A 16,289-nucleotide genomic window follows, 5' to 3' on the forward strand; every position below is an offset into this window, starting at 1 on the left:
TCTGGAATCCAGCTCGGGCTTCGCTGAGGTTTTCCCCATGTTCTGTGCCACATTCATCAACGCGTTGGGGCATGCACAACGCCCCAAAGGGCAGGGATGGGGGCACCACACAGCGGGAAAACCAAAATTAGATGCCAGGCAGGGACCAGACCATTTGATCCTTTTCTTTTTTCTTGGTTTTTTGTCTGTTGTGCTGTGTTTTTAATGGGCTAAGGCTGCCACGCCTAATTACGTGCCACATCTAATCAGGGGGGGGGTCAAAGGAGGTCACAGGCAGCTGTGTCGGGGAAACGTGAACCTTGCGGCTTGTCACTCACTCGAAAAGCTGTACAAATATTTAAACAGAATCGAAAAATAGAATCTCCATTTGGTTGGTTATTTGCCGTTGAACTTAGCCGCGACTTAGCCAACAGGACATTCCGTTCGGGCGATTAAATATGCGCATAACTGTTGATAATCATCGACTCGATTTTCTCACGCATCCGCGAAAGATACACGTCCCTACCGATATGCAAATGGGATGCAACCCAAACGGAGAACACAGCACAGACAGGACCTCATCCTCGTCATCCTCATCATCGTCCTCTTCAGAGGCAGCAGCGGTGGCAGCTCGAGCGGCTGAAGTCAATGAGCGAAGGGGCGCTCCCTTTGGTGGTGGTGGGGGGTCATTTGTTCCCTGCGAACCCTTTCTGGGATTTGTAATTTGAATGTTAAATAGCAGCCGGCTCCGCTCTCTCTGTAAATTGTATTTACTGCTGAATTAATTTCTAAAAAAAAAAAAAAAAACGAAAAAATCGAAAGGATTTGCCGCCTGTTTGCTTAGGGTCTGGGTCCTGGTCCTGGTCCTGGTCCCTTCCCTTTCAATTCGCTTCCCTTTGCTGCCCTTTCAAGCAAAAATCTATTAAGAAAAAGATTTCAATAATTTTTTTCTCCTTTTCTTATCACGGGTTTTCTTTGATTATTTCGGGAGTCTCTCTCTGCTTTTGACAGGCGCAGTCATATGTAAATCTTAGGGCGTGGCCCTCGCTCGGGACGACAGCGACAGCTGCCGTAGAGGGAAAAACTTGTTTTCCCAAAAAGCAATCTGTAGATCTTCACCAAAAACAAAAAAAATAGAGAAGGATTTCGGTGTGTTCCAGGTGTTCAAACAGCCAAATGACAGGGCAAAGTGCCTGCTGAATTGCAGCAATAATAATGCAATCGACATGGATATGTGGCACATTTGATTTGCATAATGTTGCACACACACACAGACCAGAGCAGACCCCACCCTAATGCGAATACAAAGAACTAGCGAAATATATCGAGTCCCAGAGGAGGACGAGGAGGGAGCACAGGACACACAGCAGACACGAGAGCCGCTTAAGCTGATGCCGCACCCCTCTGTGGCTCTGTCTGTTTGGGTTTTCTGCAAATTCATCGATAATTGGCAATTTGAAATGGCAACAGCAACAGCAACAGCAACAACTGCAGGCAGGAACGGTGCCCAAGACAAGGGTTGCTTTCGCACACACCCATATTGACTTTTGCCACATTTGAAGAGAGGATACAGGACCCCGCAGCCCCGCGCCCCGACTCGTGTCGCAAAAAAACTCCTACCAGAGGGTAGGGGTAGGGGGTCTCCGTTTTCGCACAATAGATAATGACTTAATGACACTTTAATTGTAAACAAGTTAATACTCAGCCATTGTGCGGCCCATCACAACCAATTATCGCATCGATTCGCGATTTTCGAGCCCCTGCAAAAACGGTGGCAATGCAATTACTACCAAAAACAAAAACAAAAACAAAAACTTAAATTATAATTGTGTCTTGGATTGTACATATCTCAATGTTTTCACTTCTTTCTCTATATTTTGCAGGAGGGGCAAAACGAGGCGGCAAACGAGGCGGCAGCAAGCGCGAGGGGAACGGGTAAGCAACTTTGAAAACTTGGCCAAAAAAGGCAAACCCCAAACCCCAATCCCGAAACAGAAACAGAAACTACTTGAAAAACAAACATATTGCAACTTTTACTTTGAATCTTTTGAGGACTGGGCTCCAGATTGGTCTTGGGTCTTCGGTTTTGGGCCTGGGCCTGGGCCTGGGCTCAGGGTCTTTGGGTCGGTTCGCTTTCAAGTTTCGTTTTTTGACAGCTGCTGTCAAATGTTGAAAGGCAGCCCCATAGCCCCAACAAAAACACGACTCGAAAGGAGAATTGAAGTTGGAATCAGAACCGAAAACCAAAAACCAAAAACCAGAACCAGGCCTTAGACCCCCCTTAGCCCTAGGCCTTAGCCCCGAAAACACACACACGACTATAGAATATATGCTTATGTCGTACACCTTATGGCAGCGGCAGGGTCTATGCTCCTGAAAAGGGCAAGGGCAACGGGGTAGGGGTAGGGGAAGGGAACAACAACAAAAAAAAAACAATGAAAACATTTTTATAGTTTTCATGCACGAAGTCCACGAAATGAAAAATTCTACAAAAATTAAACTGACATTTAAATTGATAGTTCAAGAGATGCACACGACAGATACGCCAGCCACCGAGTGTGGTGGCGGCTCTCTCCACTGTGCCTGTGTGTGTGTGTGTGTATCTGTGTGTCTGACGCATAGTTTTTTGCGGCCTGAGCTGCTGCTTTTGCTTCTGATGATGATGTAGACCTTAAGCAATGCTCACGATGCTGCTGCTGCTGCTGCTGATAACAAAGGCTAAAAATATTAAAAACTATTTGTTTTTAGAAACAAAATGCAGTGTGTTTGATGAAGATGCGAGGTGAAGGTCTATAGATAGAAATGACGAACGGTAGCTAGATGATTTAATCGCTTTTTTCACTAGGAATAAACGCCTTGGAGTGGCACTGCTTAGAGCCTGGCACTGCTTGCAGACCAAGCCAAGGAAACCTGGCGGGGTGCGGGGGGGTGTAGCGCAGCAGCAGCAGCAGCGCAACGTCGGCACAGCTTGCGGATCGGCCCACCTTCGTTTCTGCACGACTTCGTCGCTTAATCACGTCGCGACGGACGATCACTGTTAGCGTTCGGCTGTTAAGTTAACAGGCCTCTGCTAACGGCTGCACTGGTAACATTTCGTGACGTGGCTTTTCAACAGCAGTAAACGCAAAGAAACCAAGAAAAAGCCAAGAAATCTATGCATAAATCCCATAATTCAGACTACCAATAAGACCCCACAGCAAATCAGGTGTTCCAAGAGCCACAATGCATAGTTTTTATATCCAAAAATCGACAACTTTAAGGAAATCTCTAAAACTTCGATCATCTTTGGTTTGGAGTTGGAAAAACACATCCACAAATACCAAAAAAAAACAAAAATAATCTACATTTGCATCTAGTGCAGCCTCCACTGCACTGCACTCCGCTCCACACGTTTCACACACTCCACCCAATGACAATGTTGTCAAGTGTGTCCGTTGTCGTGTGCGTGTCCGCTATCACCCCAAGTGCCGCTGATGGAGATACAAAGATACAGATACTCTGGCCAGGGGCATGGGGGCAATAACAACATCAACATCAACATCACTGTGTGCCAGTGGCAGTGCGGCAGTGGCAGTGTGGCAGTGGCAGTGTGGCAGGGAAAATACATATAATATACTCTGCACTGTAGAGCATAGATTGGGCCGCGGCGCTAATCTTATAATTAGCATTCCTGGCAGATAACAACAACAAGAACAGAGTCAGTGACAGGCAGGAGTGGGGAGCGGGGGGAGGGGGGGCCCCCGACAAACAAGTTGCAACCGCTCTCCCTCTGTGCCTCTCTCTCTGCCTCTCCTGCCACACAACACTTGACTGTTAATCGCGTTGCATGATAACTGCACATTAATTAAAAAAAAAATATATATACACACAGAAAGTTGGAGGAGTGTGGGGGGGGGGGGAAGGAAAATTACAGATACAAGTAATACATTTATGAAACGAAACGAAACGAAATGAAACTCAAAACGAAAGCCGAAAGCCGAAAGAGTGCTAATTGAATTATTTGCAACAAAGAGTTTTGCGTTTTGCCTCTCGTTTGCTTCTAGTTTTCGTTGCACATTTAATTGCCAGCCATGCCACATGCCCCCCCCCCCCTCCTCTGGCAGCATATTGCTTACGTTTCCAGGAAGACCCACAAATGCCAGGCCAGACAAAAGAGCACAAGACTCCATTCTAACGGTATAACAAAATACAAAAAAAAAAAAGAAGAACCCAGGTTCTCGTTTTTTGGGGACAATTTATAAACCGAAACACACAGCAGAAGCTCTCGGTTTTCAATTGCTTTCTGGTAATCCGAGAGGAGCAGTGGCAGCAGCCCCCCACCCCTCTCTCGGGGGTTATATTAGGCCTTGATGCGGGCTTAAGGACACACAGAAAGAGGTCCCAAAAAAAAAACAAAAAAAAACCATATTAGTTTTCAGCAGCAGACAAAAGATACAGATACAGAGACAGACACTGCTCAAGTATCTGCAAGTGCACGCAATGTGCCTGTGTCCCTCCCGTATCCCGTATCTGCTCGGACTGTGCCCGGCCCAGGGGCGGATTCAGACATTTCAACAGCATGTCGCTTCATTTAAGTTTTTTGCATCAATGCACTCGTGACAATTTGTCATAAAAGAAAAAAAGAACAACAAATGAATGCCCAAAGCCAAAGCCAAGGCCCAACCAAAAACCGGCCAACTGTACATGTGTACAGAGCTGTAGAGCTGTAGGGGGGAGGGGGGCGGGGGGAAACACTCCAGAATCCAAATGGGTTGGCAGTTCTTGAAAACGTCATGGCTCTGTGCCTCAGGGACAGCGCACGAAAGGGTCTCTGGTGGGTGTCGGGGTCACCAGCCAATCTTCGGGGTCACCAATTCCATTTGGCAGATCTTTCTACGATCTTTAAGTTCATTTTAGTAGTTGGAAGGCATTTCCCCCCGATGGCTCTCATTAGCTCTTTCGATTGTTAATGCTTTGCATCCACTTGGGCGACTTAATGGAGGCCTAATTACAAGAATTTAAAGCCCATCTTTGGGTTTAATCGTCCAGAGCCAACGTTTATGGGCAGCAGCAGGTACCCCCCCGTGGTGGGAAGCCACAACCAGAACCAGATGAGCCATTTAAATGTCTGTTTTGTGATCACTTAAACGCCAACAACCAAAACCCGTGCATATTTATACTTATAATTCATTCATTTCTCTAATATTCAGATTTTATGATGCATACACGTACTGCAGGGGGGGGAATGGCAGGGAATGGCAGGGGGGCGGGATGGCAGCACCCAGAGCATGTGGAAGGTGGATTTTTATTACCAATAATTTTGAAATTTGTTGCCTCGCCTTTGCCACTGCTGCTGCGTTGGAACGGGTGCAAGCAACTTGTTATAAATATAAACTTTGGATACTTATGAGCCTGTATACAGCCATATATATACAGATATAGATATGGGTGAGGGTATGGGTGAGGGTGAGGGTATGGGTGAGGGTATATGTATATCTGGATGAGAGAGTGTTCTGTGTGCAAGTGAATTGATTGTAAAGCTGCTGCCTTCGTCCGACCGAGCGACGCGATTATTTACGGTTTATTTTCAACACTTCAAAAATAAACTCAAAGCACACACACACACACAGCCTCTTGCTGGTGGGGTGGGGAGGGGGTGTGGGGGGTGCTCTGAAAGGGGGCAAAAGCGCAACATGAATTTCTCGCCTGTTTGTGCGCATACCCTGGCATTTGGGGGTCCAATGATTCTTCAAACACCAACAAAAAACACCGACAACCACCTCCATGGCGGCACAGACCCTCCAGCCTCCTCCAGGGTATCCCACACTTCGATCAGCACGACATTTGCTTGCTTCGTTGCTTCGTTTTATTTTAAAACACAAAAATATTGCATACTAATTTTAATACATAACACGCGGACGACTTTGAAGGCAGAGAAAGAGAGGGAGGGAGAGAGAGGGAGGCAGAGAGATCCCCAACAGATCCAAAAATACCATTAGCGGTGGCGAGGGGGATTCAGGGGGAGTATGCGCGGGGTGGGCGGGGGGAGGCAGGGCTAAAAGTGTCAAGCGAGCATTTTTTGGCAGGTGGAAAGGCAACGACAAGTGCCTTCTGCAGTGGACGCGGACTGCTGCATTCATATTTCAATATTTTCGGGTAGGCCACATTTAAATATAGCCCCCCACAGAACAGAAGGGGAGCCAACAGATACAGCGGGAAAGCGAAAAGATACAGCGTGGAGATACAGATACAAGTGGGAGAGGCACGCATAGGCACGTTGCATAGAAAATAAAACACTGAAAAATTAATTTCCACATAATTTTTATGAGGCAATTACTCATCGACACTTGCTCTCCCTCTCTCCCTCTCTCCCTCTCACTCTCTGCTTGCCACGAAAAAAGTATTTTTAAATTTGAATAGAAAGAAAAAAAAAACAGAACCAGAAACAAAAAGCAAAATTGAATCAATGGAACATCGCGTATGCGTAATTTTAATAATAACTCATTGATAGGGGGAGCTCCTTCTTCTTCTTCTTCTTCGTATTCTCCTCCCCCAACCCCTTGACCCAAACCCCGCCAGCGGACAGTGCGTTTCGGAACTGTCAAGTGGGGGAATCGCAAGGTTTTCAAGTTTTTTCGATTGAAAATTCATGAAAAATCATTTGAAAGCAACACCAAAAACAACAAAATAGTGTTTAATTATAAAAAAAAAATGTTATAATATAATTTATTTTATTTTATATTAAGCGAAAAAGAAATGTAAGCAAAACAGAACATTTCGCACCAAAAACAACAGAACAGTGCTTAATTATAAAAATATGTTATTTTAGAATTTTTTGTTTTTTATATATTTTATAATATTACGAAAAAAAAATATATGGGAAACAAAAAATAAAAAAAATTTTATTTATTAAACCTTATTATATTATAATTTAATTTAATTTATTTTTCATAATTTATTATATTAAGCATGAAAAATAATACATGCAAGGAATTAATTGAATTTCCCACCAAAAAAAAACCAAAATAATAATTAAATTACAAACTATGTGAAATAATTTATTTTATTTTGTTTTATAATTTATTATAAGCAACGAAAAAATCAAATTTTCCACGCAAAAAAAAACAAAATAAGGTTTAATTATAAAATTAAATTATATAATAAGATTTTTTTTTTTATTATTATATTTATTTTTTTTTTATAAATTATTATGTTATAAAATTAAAAAATATCGACTTCCACGCGGCTTGGGTATACAGTAACGCACTGTCTCTGTGTGGCCCTGCCCCTGGCCCCTGGTCCTGCCCCTGCCCCTCGCCCTGCCCCTGCCACCGCCCATCGCATATGCATATTATTCCCATCATTACGCCCCAAACCGACCCGGCCACGCCCCTGAAATGCCTTCTAATATGCAGAATCGAAATCGAAATGTGCCTTCAACTAGGGATACTATTTTCCACATTTATTTTCTTCCTTTTTTTTTGTCGGAAATGCTTTTAAAGCGATAATTGCTGGCATGGCACTAGTTGGTGTTTTTCTTTCTTTTTTTTTTTTGTTGTCCTTTCCTTTGGGTTTTCCCGCTTTCCCCGCTCGCCCTCCCTCTCTCTCTCTCTGCGCTGTCAAATTATACAACATTTATCATCAATTATCGCAGAGTATTCGGTGGAGTCGTCGTGGGGTTGTAGGTTGAGGAATGATTACGCTGCGAGTGCGGTGGTTTGCCGTGTGAGGCACGCAACACACAGAGACACACGATGCACGAGCATGTTGCATGATGTGTGTGCGTGTGTACGTGTGTACGTGTGTACGTGTGTGTGACGACATCGTGTCATGAAATTGAATAAGCAAATGACGTGCTGAATGCCAGTTGCAAGCTAAAAAAAAATGTCCAACATGACGGATCCCAAAAGAAACGAAGCCTCGTCCGGCCCATGCCGTACAACCGTTCAACATTCCATGTGGCATTCACCTCCACACTGGCCCTAACCACAAAACGCAGTTTAAATGGAAACTATTCCGTGCCCCCCTGCCCCTCCCTGGCCCCCCCCCCCTCTTGGTTCTTTTCTATATGACATTTCATGCCAAAATTGTAGACAATTGTCAATTGTAACAACTACACACCCCTTTTTCCCATTTACCCCCCGCCCTACCTTCCTCCCTTCTCCTCCTCCTCCCCTTTTGTATGTTTAGTATCTCTTTTTTCTTGTTGTTTTGTTCGGGTTCTCTTCTCTTCTCTCGCACTCGCCCCCCGCCCTCCGACCACATGCTAAACGAATGTTGACAAACAATTATTATTTTATTATTATTTGTTTGTCTGTTGTCTGTGGAAAGTGCCCCTCCTCGGCCGCTCCTGCCTCTCTCTGGCTATCACTATCTCTCTCGGCCTGCCACTGCCTCTGTCACTGCCTCTGCCTCTGCCTCTGCCTCTGCCTCTGCCTCTGCCTCTGCCTCTGCTCTGGTTCTGTCCGTCTATCTATCAGTCAGCCAGTCTGTCTATCTGCCTGTCTGTCTGTCTGTCTGTCACTCAGTTAGTTTGCATGACTTTCCACACTCACAGATACAGATACAGATACAGATACAGATACAGATACAGCTACAACGTCACATATGGCAACGTCAGTAGCCGTCTAACCGTCTGCCCGGGTCTCTCTCTCTCTCTCTCGCTGCTCCACAGTTTGTTTGTTGACTTTTCGTCTAACTGATATTTGTTAAACCATTCATGTTTTGTCGTTTGATGATTTTATTATCCAAACCTTGCCACATGCAACAACAAACTTTCCAGCGCATAGAAATTAGCCGCCCAAAAAAAATTTTAATGGAGTTCTCGCGACTGATTGACAGATTGGGGGGGGGGGGGGGGGGGGGGGAGTTCCTAGGGCCAGTCAGATATTGTATCTAAATGGGGTAGCGGTTAAATCTGCTTCAATGAAGTTTTTGGTATGAAAATATCTACTAAAAAAATGCCTACCAGATACAGATACATTTTGGTAGAGTATCTTTTAGCTTTCGGGAGTCACAGATAGCCATCTTTTGGGTTGAAACTACAAGGAAATCATTTCAGAAATGTATCTTTGATCTAATCGCCGTATCTTTCTGTTCTGTGCCCCTGCCCCTGCCCCAGCCCCAGCCAGACCCAAAGCATAACTAATAACTTAATTCGATTCGTGGAAATGTGCAGCGGCCGAGGGGTGGGGGGCGTATCTAAACACAGAAATCTAAAGCTTAATGGCTCATTAAAGCGGCAAGAAGAACGAGATGGAGGGGCCCCATCCGTTTGTATCTTTTGATTACAAATTTATTGTGGGGTAATATGAATAAAAATGAAAATGAAACATTCCCAATGCAGCGGCAGCGGCCTGCTAATTATGCATGCCACATAGGCAGCGCCTGCGATGCGTTTGCATTAGAAAAAAAATATATAAAGAAAAATAAAAAAAAGGCCAGCAACAGGCTGCAGCTGCTTATGCAATCCAATGCAACGCGCAGCAACAACGAAACGAACAAAAATTATAATAATAATGCAGCAACAAAATAAAATGAGAGGCAAAAGATACAAATGCGAGTACGTACGTATCCGTACGAGAGCGTTGCAATAATGGCAATGCAGCGGAGTCAGCGGAGTCAACGGAGGCACCGAGGCACGCAGTTGGCCTACGAAATGAGCATTTCACATCGTGTGAATTTTAATTAAAGCCACACAGATACAGATACGGCCACGGCTACAGATACAAACAAAAGTTAGAGACGCACTCTCCGGGCTCTCCCGCCCTCCCGCCTCCGCCTCTGCCTCCGCCTCTGCTGCCACTCACCGTGCTTACTGCTTAATTAAATGCAACATATGCCGCTAATTAAATTTATGTGCCCGTCGCAAACTTTGATTATCAAAAATTATTTATGCAAAATCTCACTCTGACAGGAAATACCTGCAAGCAGCAGAGCCAGCAAGTGCAACAGGCACCAGCCAGTGGCAACAGGCGATGCATGGCCCGATAAGCCCACAAACAGCAGCAACAGCAGCACCGGCAGCAGCAGCCATAACAACAAAGCTCGGCTTAATTTAATTGTACATAGTTTTCGGTTGCATATTCAATTATGTGGCAGGTTGGGGCTCCTGCTGCCGCTGCTGCCACACTGGGTTTAATGAGCAGACTGCTGGAACACTTTTCAGAGCAGAGCATGGAGCATGGAGTGTGGTGTGTGGAGTGTTTTCCCTGTTATGTGCTTATCAAATCTTAATGTCATTCGAAAGTCTGCTCGCTTGAGCGATTCATCAAAGGGAGCTTAGGGAAAAAGAGCTTAGGCAGAGGCAGAGGGAGAGGCAGAGGGCGATTATTACTGCCTCTCAGAATGCACTGTTGTGGAGATTAGAGCACTGCTTTTGAGCCTAAGCCTATGTAGATTCAGGCACTGCTTTCTAAATAAATAAACCAAATAATTTACAGCTTAGTGCACTGCTTTCTAGACCGAAAGCCACTGCTTAACAGCTGTAAATGCATGTACCGCTGGGCCAAGGCATAATCCAATAATAACTAAATTACAAAAATACAAAAAAAATTAAAAATAAACTATTAAAATAAAGAATAATAAGTTAATTAGAAAAGTTAGGAAATAGTAATAAATGAATTAGAAAAATACAAAGACAATAATGAAAAATAAAAAAAATTTTAATAAATGGATTATAAAAATAAAAATAATAATTAATTTACTATAAAAATAAAGAAATAATAATAAATGAATTCTCAAAAAAAAAAAAAAAAAATAAATGAATTATAAAAATAAAAATAAAATAGCCAATGATTATAAAACAAAATAGAAATAAATATACTAAAAAAATTAAAAAATTTGAATAAATTAAATACAAAAAAAAAAAATAATAAAAGAATTATAAAAATAATAATAAATGAATCCTAAAAAATCAAAAATAATAATAAATGAACAATAAAAATAAATAATAATAAATGAGTAATACAAATAAGAAAATTACTAGTAAGTTAAATAAAAGAATATCTAATAATAAAAAATTAAAAAAAAAAATGAATTATTAAAGAGAGAAAAAATAATAATAATTGATAAATAAAAATAAAAAATATAAACAAATGATAAATAAAAATCAAAAATAATAACAAATGAATATAACCTAAAGAATAATAATAAAGAAATATTAAAATAAAGAGAACAAATAAATTAATGATAAAAATAAAAAAGCAATAAAATAAATTTAAAAAAAAATAATAATAATTATAAAATAAAAAAAAAACCCATATTTAATATGTGAAAAAGGAATCAGTTTTCCAGCTGTCTCCACCAGCACTCCTACATATGTGTGTGTGTGCATCTGTGAGATACATTGTGCGGCTATCTGTGCAATTTTCAGCTCAATTTCTCAATGGAACTGCAATGGGACTTTCTATGAATGACAAACAACTTTCTGGTTGTGCATTTCTGTGCATTTTGCACTTTTGTAATGCATTGTATCTATAGATATAGGTATATATATAGATATAGATATAGATACATTGTATGTACATATACATATGTATGGGCAACGAGTCGAGCAATGCCCGTGAGTGTGTGGCAAACACTTGCACTATGCGCATAATCGACCAAGGAAACCTCTTACATATTTATTTATTGTGCCAAGGCAGCACACACACACACACACACACGCACACACGGACACACAAACCGCAAAATGAGCAAAAAGCGTAAAAGCACTAGTGCCGCGATGAGTCATTACACTGGGAGAAAACCCAAAGGCCCTACTTCTTTGGTGTTAAAATTTTTTCGCATTTCAATACCCGATTTTCTGTCAGTGGGGGGGGCCCAAGTATTCGGTGGGGCGCTTGTCGCTGTCGCTGTCTCTGTCCCACCGAAGCTGATGTCTTTATATGTGGAAAATGCACTCAAAGTGTTGGGGCATGCACCGCCGAACCCTCAGCGTATTTAATTCATTAAATCAAAATTAATGTTTATTTACGCGCAATTTTGCAGCATGCCACAGAGCCACAGAGCCACAGAGCGGCGCAGAGCCAAAAGTATTGGCAACGGAGCATAAATTAAAATATATTACACAGCGGCACACGGACAAAACTTCAACTTGTTTAAAATTAGCTTGCAACTGCAACTGCAACAACCTCATCATCATCATCAGCATCATCATAATTAGCAGAGCTACTTTTAGTGGCTGTTGGAAAATCGCTTCGTTGGCCGTAATTTAATTAGTTTTCCTTGCGGCTAGAAATTCAATATTGTTGATGGCTTCGCCATTTGACACATGATTGACGGCACAAACTGGCTAAAATTGTATCTGCCAGATACACACAACAGGGGGTGGGGTGGGGGGCAGCCAAACGGGTTTCAATTTGGTGGGAAAATTGCTCTAAAAACACACACAATTTTTGATAAGAGATCTGCACAAGAGATCGAGTACGATGCGGGACGGGGGGAGGGGGGGAAATACCCTTTGGATGCCCCGAAATCCCCCACCTAAAGTGTATCCCAGACTTCGTTCAATGTGCGATAGAAAAATTAAATACGTTTTTAACAGCGAGATCCCACCGGCCGATAAGCGACGATCGACAATCGAAAGCCCCCAACAAGCTGCCACTAAATGTGGTAACAAGCGCGACAACAAAACTGCGCCACTACGCCAGATACAGTATCTACAACTGTTCGTTTGGGGTTTCGCTTTTTTTTTTTATTATTACTATTTTTTGTTGTTTTTTAATGAAATGTTGTGTCATTAGACGGACAGATGAGGGGCGCGTCTGGTCAGCGATTAGCCCTCTGCTGGCGATTCCAGGCCAGTTCCAGGCCAGTTCCAGGCAAGTTCCAGGCCAGTTCCAGGCCCTTTTTTTTTGTTTTGTTGGTTTTGTTAATTTAGCTAAAAGTCCATTAAATGTTATAGTTCTTACGGCGGCAACTATTAACGTAATTGTTTGCCGGGAAAGAGGCCTCCTCTCTATCCCTCCCTCTCTCCCTCTCTCTCTCTCTCTCCATCAATAGTCGTAATTATTATGATGTGTGACATGCAGTCCACGTCTGGATCCTGCCTGGCGAGTCATTATCATTATGTAGAGGAGGGGGCGTAGGGGGGCGTAGGGGGGGGAATGATTTGCCTAATCAAAAGTTCGATTCCCAAGGAATGCATTTCGGGTTGGTTTTCTGTTTTTTGTGTTGTTTTTATGGGCTCTGGGGGTCAGTTGGCTTTGAACCGGGAAGACCAGCGAGGCCCCCTGCCAGGTATTGGGCCCCCGATACACACACACACACACACACACACACACACACACACACACACACAAGGCTACAGGTTCATCGACTCACAAAAGATAAACTCCCCAGAGCCAATAAAATCCCCGCATCTCCATCCACGCCACTTGTCAACGCCATCAAATGGCAAGAGGCAGGAGGCAAGGGGCAGGCGGCAGGAGGCAGGAGGCAGGAGGCTGGAGGGGGCAACAAGGAGGTGGAGCAGCGGCTCAGCAGTTTGCCTCACTTTATTTTTATTGCATTTTAGCAACGCTTACATTTGAACAATCAATTCAACTCTTCCTCTTGTGGCACAGACCCCCGTCCCCCCCCCTCCCCCACACAGAGCGAACCACACCCAACCCGCACTCTCTCTTTCCCTCCCTCTCTCTCTCTCTGTAAATGCCTCACTTTACTTAGCAAACTGATTTTTATCATCGTTTGGCCGTCGCGTCGTTTTATGAGCATCATCAAAAACTAATAAAAACTCAATGCGTTCTTTATTTGCAGGCAGTCGAAACCAAATGGAAGTCAGACAGAGAGCCGGAGGCAGGCAGCAGGCAGCAGGCGGCAAGCGGCAGGCGGCAGGAAGACTGGAGGAAGGCAGGCACAAAGGCAACATGTTGCACATGCACTCGCCAAAAGCAATTTGCATACAAATGTTGCCAAGGCACTTCACAGAGCGGGAGAGAGAGGGAGGGAGGGAGGGGGGTAGGGGAGTGCACTGCACAATCACAAATCGCGCTGCCAGAGATGTGGCACGGCCCCTGCCTCCAAAGCGGAAGAGGGTAAAAGCCGCTTCATAATTTGATATTAAACATGCACGCGCTTCTCCTTCTCTCTGTCCCCCTCTCTCTATCCCCCTCTCTTTCGCTCATATGTAGAACTTGTAAATTTGCAAATTGCTAAAATGCATGACAGCAACAAAAGGAAGAGGGGAAATGCAACAGCAGCAGCAGCCAAAGGGTTGGGGCAGCTGTTGCCTTGTGGCCGCCGCCAGGCACTGCGTGAATTTGCATTTACATGAAGGAACGAAACGAAACGAAACGGAACGGAACGGAACGGTACCCCAGACTCAGACTCAGACTGAGACTCAAAGGAAGCAGCCTCAGACCTACCCCCCTCGCCCCCCCGCTCCAAAAAAAGCCCTGCCATACCTCCAAAAACTCTGCTCAATTGACTTTCAATTGCAAAGCAAACAGAGCAGCGGCAGAGGAGGAGGTGGAGGAGGAGGTGGAGGCAAAACCAAACCCCTTTTTTCTCCCCGCTCTCTGACAAATGAATTTATTTTCAATCTGCCTTTTGTCCGTCCCCGTCGTATGATTGACATGCTCGATTGATCCACAAATCCATTGGGCGCGGGCCTGGCCGGGCAGAAGGGCGAGCGGGGGGTGGGGGGGGACTCTTTTTTTTGGTGGCAAGTGTTTACGTTGGCTTTGCAGTTTTGTTAATACTGCACTTGGGCTCCACGATTTCGAGTGGCGGCGGCGAAGAGACACCTCTTCAAAGCGAAAAAAAACAAGAAAAAATCCTCTTTCTATATCGGATTTACACAAAACACGCAATTAGAAATATATACAGATATATAATATATATTTTCGTATAAATCATATTTATGAGACATTTCCCTCTGCAAAGGCGAACAACAAACCCCCAACAAAACATCTGAATGTTAAGTAGGCACGCAATGTGGAAAGTCAGCCACGCATGGCGGGGCGGGGGCGGGGGCAGGGGCAGGGGCGGGGCGGAATGCCTCCTCAGTTTAGTTAGTAGGCACAAAGATTTCCCCCCTCCCATTAGCTTATAAAACCTTTCTCTCCCGCTGAATTCATTGGAATTGAGACTTAGTGCCCCCCTGCCCCCTGCCCACCCCCCTGCCCCCCCTTTGTGGCTTAATCACTCTTGGCACTAGCCAGTTTTCCGCGTATTTTAGCCCATTCATGACGCTCGCCACGAAAACAATAATCAATAAGTACAAAAAAAAAACCAACAGGAAAGAAGAGCGAAAGCGAAAGAGTCACCCCGCTCTCTCTCTCTCTCTCTCTCTCACTCAACCACTGGTATGTACGTGTGTGTGTGTGTGTGTGTGGCTGTTCCGTTTTCCGCTTTTTGTTGTTTTCTGGGTAGTTCATAACTTTTCTCTCCCACATGTCTGTGTCCTGGCCCTGTGGTGGTTCTCAGGACAGCCATGTTTGTCCTTCACACACACATGATTGTAGGCGTCGCCGTGTGTGGCGGGCGGCACCCCAAAAAAAAACACACAGGGGAGTAAAAAAAAAAAAGAGAGAAAACTGTGCCAAAAAGTTTCGTGGCAGCCCCAAAAAGTTGCTGGGGCTGCTGACACACATCTTTCAGCGAAAGATAAGGTGAATGCGTGGCAAGTGTGAATATGAATATGAATGCTGCCCCCCCCCCCCCCCGTGCCCCCCCGCACCCCCCAACCAAATCAGGGCTAGGTTTCCACTGATTTATAGACAGAAATATCATTGAAATTCATGGATAAAACGTAGAAATACATACATATATCTAGCCCATGCCACAGGGCGTGGCATGTGTGTAGGCCCAAAAAAAAAAAAAGAAGATTTATTTGAATGAAACGAAGGGAAAAATTATAATTTTTAAAGAAAAAAAAAACTGTTGATGTGTCGTGGTGCGGGGGGAGGGGAGGGGGGCCTCTCCGTAAATCTATGGGCCCTGTCAAGGTGTACGTTCCGTGTGTGTTTGTGTGTGTGTGTGGCTCTCAAGTGGCAGTCATAAATTTGAAATTTATGTTCATCTCTCTGCCCGTTGGCTTTTGGTCAAGAGAACCTGCCACAAAAGGCGGGGTACACCGAGCCAAAGCAAGAACTTTGTTGCTTGTTAATTAAATGCCGATTGCATCATCGCCTCTCTTTGTCATCCATCCGTCCGTCCGTCCGTCCGTCCCTCTCTTATCTTCGGCTCTTCTTGTGTCCATCGTTCCCCAAAGCTGTGGCTCCTCTCCTGGCTATGACTGCGCAGAAATCGCTCTGTTGTTGTCGCTGCTAATCGCTGCTCATGTACCGACATGGACATGCCGCATTTGTCTTTGTCTTTGGTCT

At 44.1% G+C, this 16,289-nt stretch overlaps 1 protein-coding gene across 2 annotated transcripts in view; it reads left to right on the forward strand.

Annotated features, from left to right (window-relative positions):
- Nucleotides 1–14,739, forward strand: part of LOC26532124 (uncharacterized) — a 33,455-nt gene extending 18,716 nt beyond the window's left edge. For both annotated transcript variants that reach the window (XM_033383090.1, XM_033383091.1), the window contains exons 2-3: nt 1,863–1,914; nt 13,720–14,739. In XM_033383090.1, the coding sequence (XP_033238981.1) occupies nt 1,863–1,914; nt 13,720–14,015 (348 nt within the window). In that variant the 3' untranslated portion in view covers nt 14,016–14,739. The remainder of the gene's footprint in view (nt 1–1,862; nt 1,915–13,719) is intronic.
- Nucleotides 14,740–16,289: the final 1,550 nt, after the last annotated feature.

Source organism: Drosophila pseudoobscura, chromosome X (assembly GCF_009870125.1).
Source record: "Drosophila pseudoobscura strain MV-25-SWS-2005 chromosome X, UCI_Dpse_MV25, whole genome shotgun sequence".
In the NCBI taxonomy this organism is placed as follows: Eukaryota; Metazoa; Arthropoda; class Insecta; order Diptera; family Drosophilidae; genus Drosophila; species Drosophila pseudoobscura.